The sequence below is a fragment of the Pristis pectinata genome, chromosome 2 (genome assembly GCF_009764475.1).
Source record: "Pristis pectinata isolate sPriPec2 chromosome 2, sPriPec2.1.pri, whole genome shotgun sequence".
Classification (NCBI taxonomy): Eukaryota; Metazoa; Chordata; class Chondrichthyes; order Rhinopristiformes; family Pristidae; genus Pristis; species Pristis pectinata.
The window spans coordinates 141,247,080-141,259,737 of NC_067406.1; the positions used below are offsets into that span (position 1 = coordinate 141,247,080).

General features: G+C 42.9%; 1 protein-coding gene across 1 annotated transcript in view; it reads right to left on the bottom strand.

Moving 5' to 3' along the window:
* stpg2 (sperm-tail PG-rich repeat containing 2) overlaps positions 1-12,658 on the bottom strand; it is a 199,377-nt gene that overhangs the window by 65,746 nt on the left and 120,973 nt on the right. Inside the window, exon 11 of the mRNA XM_052041076.1 lies at positions 4,401-4,487. Coding sequence (XP_051897036.1) covers positions 4,401-4,487 — 87 coding nt within the window. The remainder of the gene's footprint in view (positions 1-4,400; positions 4,488-12,658) is intronic.

Sequence of the window (12,658 nt, forward strand, 5' to 3'; positions counted from 1 at the left end):
GCCACCATAAAAGTTAAGCATGGGTATTATCCAAGGTGTTCTGTGCGTGCGACAGTTCTGAAGGACGTGCTAACAAGTGCAGGTGTAGGCCAACAATCTCCATCCTGGTCTTACAGAGAAGGGAAGTCATTCATCAAGCTAAAATGGAATAAATCACTTTTTGAAGTTATTTAACAAGTTGGTATTTATTAAAGTAAATGAACTGTACCTCCTGAAAAAAAAATTGCTTGCATTGCTCACTCATATCTCTGCCCAATATCACAAACCATCTGAGACTCGACGTCTGTGGCGTTAATGCTATTTGAAACACTGCAGTTTTTAAGCCAGAACGCAAACAACATTTTTTTTCTTTTTCCTCCAGTCTTGGCAAACTAAATCAGTTTAATTTTGGGGAGCAGTGGAGCCAGAGGGGAGTGGAGCAGAGAGGAATGGAAATAATGTGCCCAATGGGACCCACTTTCTGCTTTCACTCCAAGTTAATGGATTGCAGCTCTCCCAACAACCTGGACCAACTCAATTACTGTTTTCTTGTTATTTTCAAGCAGGAAACCTGCCCACTGTTTGTCTAGCCCTTTGTAATGAAACTATTCAGATACTGCCAGAAAATTTACATTGTGGGGGTAAAAAATGCAGTTGCTGAAGTTTAACTTTCCACTGTAATAAATCAACTTCGCAATGCATAGTCAGAGAAGTACAAAGTAGGCATGGTTCCAAATAGACATCTAGATGGTGGCTGTTCCCTGGAGGATTCAGAGTACCAAGCTACGCTCCCATCATTAATCAGCTTCACACAAAAAACATGCAGCACAAAAAGAGGTCATCTGCCCAACACACTGTGGTGGCATCCATACTCCATAGGAGTCACCTCCCGTTTCATCCACTACATCTCATGTTTTCTGCTGCTTCTCCTCTCACGTACTTATCTTCATGAAGGCATCCACATTATCTAGGGTTATCCTTCCATTCCCTGCATACTCATCTGCCTATCTACAAGCCTCGTAAACACCTCGATCATATCTGCTTCCACCACTCCCCCGGTAGCCCGTTCTAGGGTAGAAATGTCAAGTACTAGAGGACGTGCATTTAAGGTGAGAGGGGGAATGTTCAAAGGAGATGTGCGATGCAAGTTTTTTTTACACAGAGAGTGGTAGGTGCCTGGAACAGGCTCCCAGGGTAATGGTGGAAGCAGATACAATAGTGGCGTTTAAGAGACTTTTAGATAGACACGTGACTGTGCAGGGAATGGAGGGAGATGGATCATGTGCAGGCAGAAGAGATTTGGTTTAATTCAGCATCGTGTTTGGCACAGACACTGTGGGCCGAAGGGCCTGTTCCTGTGCGGTACTGTTTGATGTTCTATATACCCCTGGAAATAATTCCTGATGCCTTTCAGGCTTGCTGTTTTTAATGCTTTGTTCATTCATACCTAGAGAAGCAAGCTATCTCACACTTATTTTTGTTGGTTCATTTATTGTCCAAGTATCTCAAAACTAAGGAGGCAACCGCATTGGTGGATCTGGAGTGACATACAGACCTGGGAAGGAAGCCAGATCTCTTCTCCTGAAGGACATGAGTGTTTTTAACAACTTTCTATCATTGCCAGTTCAAAGTCAAAGTCAAAGTCAAAGTCGAGTTTATTGTCAGATGCACAAGTACATGTGCAATGATAAACTTACTTGCAGCAGCATCACAGGCACATAGCATCAGATACGCAGCATTCTTTTTACAAGAAAGAACACAATTAGAACAAACAAAAACAGTCGATTGTAGTGCAAAGTGATCAAAGTGGTCATAGTGTTCTATACTGAGGTAGTGATTAGGGTTGTGCAGGTTGGTTCAAGAACCAAATGGTTGAAGGGAAGTAGCTGTTCCTGAACCTGGTGGTGTGGGACTTCAGGCTTCTGTACTTCCTGTCCAATGTAGCTGCGAGAAGATAGCACAGCCCGGATGGTGGGGATCTTTGATGGCGGATGTTGCCTTCTTGAGAGCCTCACGTAGATACTATCAATGGTGAGTCACTTCAGTTAGCCTTTTCCTTTAAATGCCAGATTTATTTCATTGAATTTAAATTTCATAACTGCCATGCTGAGATTCAAACTCTCGTTTGTAGATCAAGGGTCCAGATTTCGGCCTGCTGGCCCTGCAACTTAACCACTGCACCCCATGGTATCCTTTTTACCCTCCAAGTGCAGTTTCTACTTGGCATAAATTAACTTTCCTTGTGTTTCCTTAGGGTGGGGGACCTCCTTTTCTCTGTCTTTACACTGAAAAGTGGACATGCACTGGTGACCCTCATTGCATTGTTTGAGGGATAGATACTGGCCAGGTCACAGTGGAGAACACTCCTACACTTCTCTTAGATAGTGCCTTGGATTCTTTTACACACTTTGGAGGCAAGATGCTTTTACCCTTCATTTAAGAGATGGAAGTTCCAATGTTAAGGCACTGGGGTGTCAGCCTGGATAGTTGTATCAATTTCCCATATAAATTTGGGTAACTTTTCCCTCTTTTGTAAACACGGTCACATTTAGGAATAGCTTAATGGTTGTGTCTCCATGTTGAAGTAGTTGATACTTGTAAAATAATGAATATAAAGTAATGATGATATCTATAGTTCACCGCACACAGCAAACTCATTTTACTTCAGTCTTTGGTCCAACAACCACTTTAGCTGGTGCTTTTATTTACAATGCTTCCACATACTACAACTGGCTCTGAATATATTTTTCGAGTGACACACTACGTACAAGTTGGTGTGGATATTGATTTAACCTGTCTGATTATTTTTGTCTCAAAGTACCCAAATTCCGATTATACCTTGACTACACCTTTCCCATTCTACTCCCTGCAAGGATTCCATTCCCACCTCCCAGTTTCTCTGGCTCCCTGGTGTCTGTTCAGATGGTGAGACTTTCCACAACAGTGCTTGAAATGTTTTCTCTTTTTGATTTCTTTCTACCATAGTTGACAGGGTTTTCCACTGTGTCTGCTCTACTTCCCACACTTCTGCACTCAGCCTCTCTCTTTCCAGCCAGAGCAATGATAGGTTTCCCCCTGTCTTCCCCTTCCAACCTATCAAACTCCACAATGGACCTTCACCTGTAACCTTTCTCTCCATCACATGGCACATCTTCCTCTCCCCTCCCCTTCCACCAAATCAAAGGGACTATTCCCTCCTCAACTCCCTGGTCTGCTCTTCTATCTCCATCAACTACTCCCCTTCTCATGGCACCTTTCTCGGCAACCACAGGAGATACAATCCCTGCCCCTTAACCTCATCTCTTCCCAAAATCCTGGTACTCAAATAACCTTTCAAGTGAAGCAGAAAGTTACTTGGATTTCATCCAATTAATTGTATTGCATTCCGTGCTCACAATGTGGTGTCCTCTACAGCTGATTATCTGTGCATAGATTGGATGAATGCTTTGCAGAACAACTACATTTACACTGCAGGGGTAACACTGACCTTCCAGTTGCCTGTCCTTTTAATTTCCCACCCCACTCCCACTCTGAACTCTCAGATTTCTACATTATTCCATCAAAGACCAGCACAAGCTCAAGGAACAGCACCTCTCCCACACCAATAGCATTGATGTCACATCTACAACCTTGATATCCACCCAATCACAAACATTACTTTTGTTCTCTCTACTCTTCCCACTCTCAGCAACTTAAAACACAATTACTTTCTCACTTCAATAATTCTGATGAAAGAAACATTGATGAAAGAAACAGCCTGTTCTGGAGGCTCCAATGCGCAGGATTGCAAGAGGCTGCAGAGAGTTATAGACTCAGCCAGCTCCATCACGGGCACAACCCTCCCCACCACCGAGGACATCTTCAAGAGGTGGTGCCTCAAGAAGGCGGCATCTGTCACTAAGGACCCTCACCATCCGGGACATACCCTCCTCATTACTACCATCTGGGTGGAGGTACAGGAGCCTAAAGACCCACACTCAGCGATTCAAGAACAGCTTCTTCCCCTCCGCTATCAGATTTCTGAACAGTCCATGAACACTACCTCGTTATTCCTTTTTTTGCACTATTTAGTTTTGTAATTTATAGTAATTTTATGTCTTTGCACTGTACTACAACTGCAAAGCAACAGATTTCACGTCAGTGATAATAAATCTGGTTCTGACTCTGACTCTGGTTCTGACTCTACAGATGCTGCCCAACCTGCTGAGTGCTTCCGCACTGCCCGTATTTATTCTGGATTTCCATCATCTGTAATTTTTCTCTTTTCATATCTGATTGGCAATCTTTTTGAAAGACTCAAAAGTCGCAGTTCCTCTGACTGAGGTGCAGGTTATTATGCGGAGGCATGGATTGAATCAAGAATATCAGTTGCTGATTCATCAGTCAATAAAGAATGGAAAGGTGTTAGAAGGTTTCCTTACCTGGGCTCCTGGAGCAGGCATTCTTTCTGTCAACGAAGCAAAGGATGAGCTTTTATGTTTTGTGTAGTTGTTCTTTATCTCCCTAATCTGTGCAAATAAGCGGAAATGTAGAGACATTTTTAACCACTCGGTTTGCATTGTAACATTCAGTCACATAACCACATTGTCATGATGTTTCATCAAGTCAGAACACAGGAAAAACTCGAGCTGTTCTTCCACCCACAAGTACCGAGAAGGATTGACAGGAACATTCGAATTTATGAAGCATCTAAATAACGAAGCTATGGGTAAAACTTATACCAGCAACAGAACACTGGTCTCTCCCTTCAAAATTCATTCCACTGAAGTCAATGGAATTTTTACTCTTACATAAGTGGTTGATTTAGAAATCACTGCCAACGTACAGTTCTATCAGTACAGTTAATTTGTGCTTTTCAGTTTTATAGCAGAGGAAAGTAGTGTAAATATGTTAAACATAACAATATCAACTATCTGACCTTTACCAGGATTAAAGTGACAGCCTTCAATAGAATCACTGAATGTTATTCCAGATGAGGACATTCAACACATCTCTACAGCAGCTCTTTGAAAGAGACCTTCCATTGCTGCATCCTCTTGTTTTTCCCTCATTGATCTTCAAGTGTTTATCCTTCAAATCCTTATCCAATTCTGTGTTGAAAGTCAAAACTTATTCTTCTTCCCTGCTGCTTGCAGGCAGGAAGTTCCATTCAGACTGGTGTAAGTGCACACAAGGTTCCAGGTTAATGAATAGAATGGACCCACATTCCCCAGAATCATTCACAATGATCATCATGTTATCATTTCAAATGCTTAATGCAATCATATCATAATCCCCTCTACTGGGAATTATACATGCTGGCCAAGAGTCCGACAGCAGTGGCTATGCAAATGCAGAGGTATGCAAATACCCTCTTTCCCAGGGCACCAATGCTCAATACAAGAGGGCATGGCTTTAAAGTAATAGGTGGGAAGTTCAAGGGAGATATCAGAGGAAGGTTTTTTGCCCAGAGAGTGGTTGGGGCATGGAATGCGCTGTCTGGGGCGGTGGTGGAGGCAGGTACATTGGTCAAATTCAAGAAATTACTAGATAAGCATATGAAGGAATTTAAAATAGAGGGATATGTGGGAGAAAGGGGTGAGATAGTCTTAGGCATGGTTTAAAGGTCAGCACAACATTGTGGGCCAAAGGGCCTGTATTGTGCTGTACTGTTCTATGTTCTGTTCTATGACCCCCCCCCCCCCCACAAGTTAAGGCCCTTTGGGTAACAGAAATTTGCCCTTAAAGAATCCACAAATCACTACCCGAAAATTTGAGATACAGAACAAAATTCACACTTACAGAATTTATGCGAGAAAGAACTAAATAAATAAACACAAAATTTATTTACCACATTTATTTTGACCACAATATTTATTATTTTCAACACACATTTCAAGACACATGTGCAGATAATGCAGCCTCCTGTTATGGAAACTAGCGACATAGACTGTGTTCCAGGAACGTAACTCCCACCCCACCCCACCCCGTAACTCAGAGGGGCGCCTGTAGAATCAGAGAGTCATACAGCATAGAAGCAGGCCCTTCGGCCCACCCTGTCCATGCTGACTACTGAGTACCTCTGTATACCAATCCCATTTCCCAGCACTTGGCCCATTGCCTTCTACATCTTAGTGATTCAAGTGATTATCCGGATATTTCTTAAATGTTGCAAGAGTAACTGCCTCCACCAGCCCCTCGGGCAGTATGTCCCAGATTCCAACCACCCTCTGGGTGAAAAAATTCTTCCTCAGCTCCCCTCCCACAACTTTATTAAACCTTTGCCCTCTGGTTTTATACACCTCTGCTACAGAGGAAAGGTTTCCCACTTCCTACCCTATCTATCCTCCTGATAGTCTTGCATTCCTGTCAGATACCACCCTCAACCTCCTCCACTCCAAGAAAAACAAACACAGCCTATCTGGTGTCTCCTCTTAACTGAAAATCTCCATCCCAGGCAACATCCCAGTGAATCTCTCCTGCACCCTCTCCAGTGCAACCACATCCTTCCTCTAGTGTGGTGACCAGACCTGCTGTACAATCTAGGTTGCTGCCCTCATTGGAGAAAGTGAGAAATTCTTCACCTCCAGCTGGATGCCACCCCTCACCTAGAAAGGCACTTGACTGACTTTAACTTACCCCATCTCAAAATGGGGATACAAAACCAAACTGATTTGTATGACCCCCATACTGATTTTCAGGAATCTAGACCAGAACCTGGTCCAGATCTTTGAGTGAGCTTCAAATCTTCTGGTGCGACAAGCAACAACATGCTAGTAAAGATGTCTCAAGGCACCTCACAGGTGAGTTAGCAGGTAGAGGCTGGAAAGACTCCCAAGTTTCAAAAAATTAGAATGTTCAACCAAGAGCCTGGCCAAAGAAGTGGGTTGTGTGGAGTTTGTTGGAGGAGAGAGAGGTCAAGAGGTGGTGAGGTTAGACAGGTTCCCAACTGTGGCTCCAGGAAGCAGAGGCTCTCAAGAGAAGAAACTTCAGGAGTTCCAATCTGAGGGGCAGAACATGTCCAGAAATAGATAGCAACAGACAAACATAGGAACAGGAGGAGGCCATTTAGCCCTTGAGCTCATTCCGCTGTTCTATAAGATCATGGCTAAGGCCCAACCCAAACTGCAATACTGTGCAAACTGTGGATCCTACAAGACCAGGTTCCTCTGCATTGGGCCGAATTATCTGACCCACTGACCCTGCATTTTGGAAGGTCACCAGCACTGCTCCCTCCTGGGGCCTCGTGCCTTTCTCCTGGCTACTCCCAGCTCTCTGGGCTCCCTGGGCCAATCCTGGTTCCCTGACCTTCCTCTTGGTTATTTATGGAAGTAATAGGAAGTAAATTTTACCTTTCTGCAAATCTGTCATTCTTCTCTGCAACTCAACAGCAATATTTAAAGTCGATCCTCAGTTAAATAGGGCCTGTGACATAATCTTATACGCCCATCTTTTGCTCAAAGCCCTCGCTATTATTGGTCACCTCAACCTCAGATATAAAACTATCAACTGACCAATCATATTTTACTGTTTATGGAAGGCAGCTCCAAACTTCTACCACTCTTTTTGTGTAGATTAACTTCGCTTTTTTGGCTTTGTCTTCAACTTTTAGATTCTCCTGCCAGAGGGGATTATTTTTCACTATATCATGCATCAGTTCCTTTCAATATCTTGAAAACCAATTGTACCCCTTAACCTTCTGAATAGAACATAGAACATTACAGCACAGTGCAGGCCTTTCGGCCCACGATGTTGTGCCGACAATTTATCCTGCTCTATCTAACCCTTCCCTCTAACATAGCCCTCCATTTCTCTATCATTCATGTGTCTATCTAAGAGCCTCTTAAATGTCCCTAATGTACCTGCCCCCACAACCTCTGCAGGCAGTGCGTTCCACGCACCCACCACTCTGTGTAAAAAACTTACCTCTGACATCCCCCTTATACCTTCCTCCAATCACCTTAAAATTATGCCCCCTCGTGTTAGCCATTTTAACCCTGGGAAACAGTCTCTGACTGTCCACTTGATCTATGCCTCTTATCATCTTGTACACCTCCATCAAGTCACCTCTCATCCTCCTTTTCTCCAAAGAGAAAAGCCATAGCACGCTCAACCTATCCTCATAATAAATTCCTTAGGCTTCAACAGAGCTGTTCAGTAGAATTTCCAACCTCAGTAGGTTATATGGCAAATAAAAATTGGCAATAAGTGTGGCATTGCCAATGAACAAATATTCTAATGATAGAGAGTAGCTGGCTTTCAGATGCCCCTCCAACCATCAGCCCTGCTGAAACCCAAGACCCCTCTATCAGTAACTGCAAGACTGACAGACTCTTCACTGTGGTGCTTAATGCTCTATCTTTCCACTGCGGGGGAAAAAGAAGCTGTCATTAAGTTGGGTTTTGTAAAATCAACCTTGCTCGAGACAGAGGTTATGTAACTATGTACAATACACTGTACTTACTGATGCAGGCAGATCACATTTCGATCATTCTATAATGGACTTGGTAATCAACGCAGTTTCCATCCAGCCACATTTATCAATATTATGATGACCAATAATTTTTCCCACTATGCAGCATTAAGACACTTAGTAGTGAATTATAACTTTATTTCCATAAAAAGTGCATTAGCAGAGAGTATCATGGTTTAATGTAGGCACCGATCCATAGCTATAACACCACATCCTCCAGAGTTTTGGAGGGCAGAGTGCACCATTACCTCTTTGCAGTGTACTTTTTGCTCATTGATCAGCTTTCCCACCGGAGTGCAATAGATCAACCACCAGTCAATTGTGGCCATTAATTGTCTGTTAAAATATTGTCTCACATCTGTTCTGCCATTGATTCTTCCATATCCACAAATCTGCTTTGTCACTGAATCACTCAACCCCCTTCTTCCTTTAAATCAACGTTACCCTCCTCACTTTTGGCCCCACATCTCAATAGGGCAAAATAATATAAACCTGTTACCATAAGTTACATAAACACAGCTTGTTTCCAGACTGCTGAAGGCAAGATGATGAAATAGTTGAATTAATCCACTGGAAATTGTGTAGTATCAGTATCGACACCCAACACCCAACATAAGTGAAGAAACAAGTAAACAACCTTGTCTTTACAGGGGTCTCCCATAGCCTGAGGTCATCCCAAAGCTTTGTACAAAAAACCAAGTACTTTGATATTTGTTTTTCTTCAAAGCACTTGGAGCATTGTGTAGAGTTTTGGTCACCCTGTTCTAGAAAAGATGTTATTGGTTTATTGGTTCATTATTGTCACTTGTACCGAGGTACAGTGAAAAACTTGTCCTACAAACCAATCGTACAGGTCAAATCATTACACAGTGCAGTTACATTGAGTTAGTACAGAATGCATTGATGTAGTACAGGTAAAAACAATAACAGTACAGAGTAAAGTGTCACAGCTACAGAGAAAGTCCAGTGCAATACGGTGCAAGGTCACAACAAGGTAGATCATGAGGTCATAGTCCATCTCATTGTATCATTGTTCAATAGTCTTATCACAGTGGGGTAGAAACTGTCCTGGTGGTATGTGCCCTCAGGCTCCTCTATCTTCTACCTGATGGACGAGGAGAGGAGAGAGAATGTCCTGGGTGGGTGGGGTCTTTGATTATGCTAGCTGCTACACCAAGACAACAAGAGGTAAAGACATAGAGTCCAAGGAGGGGAGGCTGGTGTCCATGATGCACTGGGCTGTGTCCACAACTCTCTGCAGCTTCTTGTGGTCCTGGTCAGTTCGCAGAAAAGATTTACCAGGATGTTGCCTGGACTTGGGGGCCTGAGTTACAAAGAGAGGTTGCGTAGACAAGGACTTTATTCCCTGGAACGTAGGAGATTGAGGGGTGACCTGATAGAGGGATATAAGATCATAAGGGGCATAGATAAGGTGAGAGCAGGGAGGGGGTGCTATAAACAAGAGGGCATAGGTTTAAGATCGGAGGTGAGAGATTTAAAAGAGACATCAGGGGCAGCTTCTTCACGCAAAGCGTGATGCGCATTTGGAAAGAGCTGCCAGAAATAGTGGTTGAGGCGGGCACATTTGCAACATTTAAAAGCCACCTGGATAAGTCCATGGATAGGAGGGGTTTAGAGGACCATGGGCCAAATGCAGGCAGATGGAACTAGCTCGCTGGGCAACACAGTTGGCATGGACGAGTTGCGCCGAAGGGCCTGTTTCCATGCTGAATGACTCTATGATTCTATAATGTACAGTCATAATTGCAAAGCTGGAAACTCTGGAGCCTACCTGCACACATTGTGAGCTCCCACAAACAACAACATGGTAATCTGCTTCTCTGGTATCTTTTGAGGGATCAGTACTGTCCAGGATATTGGATAAAAGAATGCCATTCCACTTTGGAAATAATGTCCACTGGATCTTTTACACCCACCTGAGAATCTAACAACTCATTGGCAAGTCCATCAGCACTACACAGAAGTGGTTCTTGAATGCAATGAGCCACAGGTGATACGTAATGAAATGTCTAATACCAGGTGGCATGCATTTAAAGTGAGAGGGGGTAACTTCAAAGGAGATATGCGGGGCAAGGTTTTTACACAGGGAGTGGTGGGTGCCTGGAATGTGCTGCCAGGTAGTGAGACGATTTTTTTGGAATTGGAATTGGTTTATTATTGTCACATGTACCGATGCACAGTTAAAAACTTGTTTTGCATGCCAACCATACAGATCATTTCAATACAACAGTGCATTGTGGTAGTACAAGCAGAAACAATAACAGAATGCAGAATAGAATGTTATTGTGCAGGCAGACAATAAGGTGCAAGGCCATAACGAGGTAGATTGTGAGGATAAAGACACAAGAAATTCTGCATATGCTGGATGTATCCGGAGCAAAACACAAAAAGTGCTGCAGGAACTCAGCAGGTCAGGCAGCATCCATGGAGGGAAATAACCAGTCGACGTTTCGGGCCGAGACCCTTCATCGGGACAGGAAAGGAAGAGGGCAGAAGCCTGAATAAGAAGGTGGGGGGAGGGGGAGGAGGACACGCAGGCAGGATTAAGCATTTAAGAGGCTCTTAGATAGGCACATGAATGTGCAGAGAATGGAGGGAGATGGATCTTGTTTAGGCAGAAGGGATTAGTTTAGTTAGGTATTTAATTACTAGTTTAATTGGTTTAGCGAAGAGCCTGTTGCTGTGCTGTGCTGTTCTGTTCTGTTTGATATTCTATAAAACAAAACTTTTTGGAGACAAGAAGAGAGTGCAGATGCTGGAATCTGCAGGACATTAGAATGTTGGAACTCTTGCAAACACACCTTCTCCTCTATTTGCTCATGGAATGTGGACATCACCAGCTATGCAGCCACATAGTGTCCATCTCACACCCCACTTACACTGAGGAAGTGGATGGAATCAGGTACAGGCCTGTGCCAAAACAACAGCAAACTTCCTTCTCTGAAGGACATTAGTGAAACAATTTCTGATGACACATTTAGTTTGTGTTACCTACTGATAGTAAAGGAAGATAAAATATAGCCAACTCAATTTTCATAATCTCACAGAAATCTAGTTCAGCAGTAGCTTCACATAGATAAAAAAATTAGCTGCTCATCTGAAAATTATTGCATTCTATTTCCAATGTTCTTACGGTTAGAAATCTGAATAAAATCAGTTATCTTGTTAGTGAAAATGGAATCTTTAAAAATATTGATTGCGAGTAGCTTAAAATTTTATTGAACAAATTGGGTTTATTTTCCTTGGAGCTAAGGAGAGAGAAAGGGGACCTGACAGAGGTGGACAAAATTATGAGGGGCATAAATAAATTAAATTGGTAAATTGGTTTATTATTGTCACATGTAGTGAGGTACAGTCAAAAACTTGTCTTGCATACCGTTCATACAGATCAATTCATTACATCAGTGCATTGAGGTAGTACAGGGTAAAACAATAACAGAATGCAGAATAAAGTGTAACAGTCACAGAGAAGGTGCAGTGCAGGCAGACAATAAGGAGCAAGGTCATAACGAGGTAGATTGTAAAGTCAAGAGTCCATCTTATTGTACTAGGGAACCATTCAATAGTCTTATATCAGCGGGATAGAAACTGTCCTTGAGCCTGGTGGTACGTGCTTTCAGGCTTTTGTATCTTCTGCCCAATGGGAGAGGGGAAGAAGAGAGAATGGAAAATTTTCCCCAAAGCAGAGGTGTCTATAATCAGAGAGCATAGGTTTAGAGTCAGGACAAACAGCTTCAGAGGGGATTAAGGAAGGACCAGCAGAGGATGTTTAGAATCTGGAACACACTGTCTGAGTGAGTTCACGACATTTAAGTAGTATCTGGATGAGTTCCTGAAATACCAAGACATAGAAAGCTATGGACCAAATGCTGGTAGATGATCAGTAGGAACATGGGGGGCCTGTTTCTGTGCTTTATGACACTATGATTCTCTAACTCTAAACATGCAATGTCTTCTCAAAATGTGGCTGAATATTTTACAGGCATGGGTCAGTATCAAAATGCAGTCAGGTTATATAGCCTTTACATGGCAGCCTTTAACATGATCCCACAAACAGCAGATGGTCATTTTTTTTATATGCATTCATGTTATGTGTCATCACTGTCAAGGCCAACCTTTATTTCTCATCCATAATTAGCCTGGTGAGGGTGTTGGTGAGCTGCCTCTTTAAACCACTGAGGTACCTGTAGTAGAGGTGCTGTCACA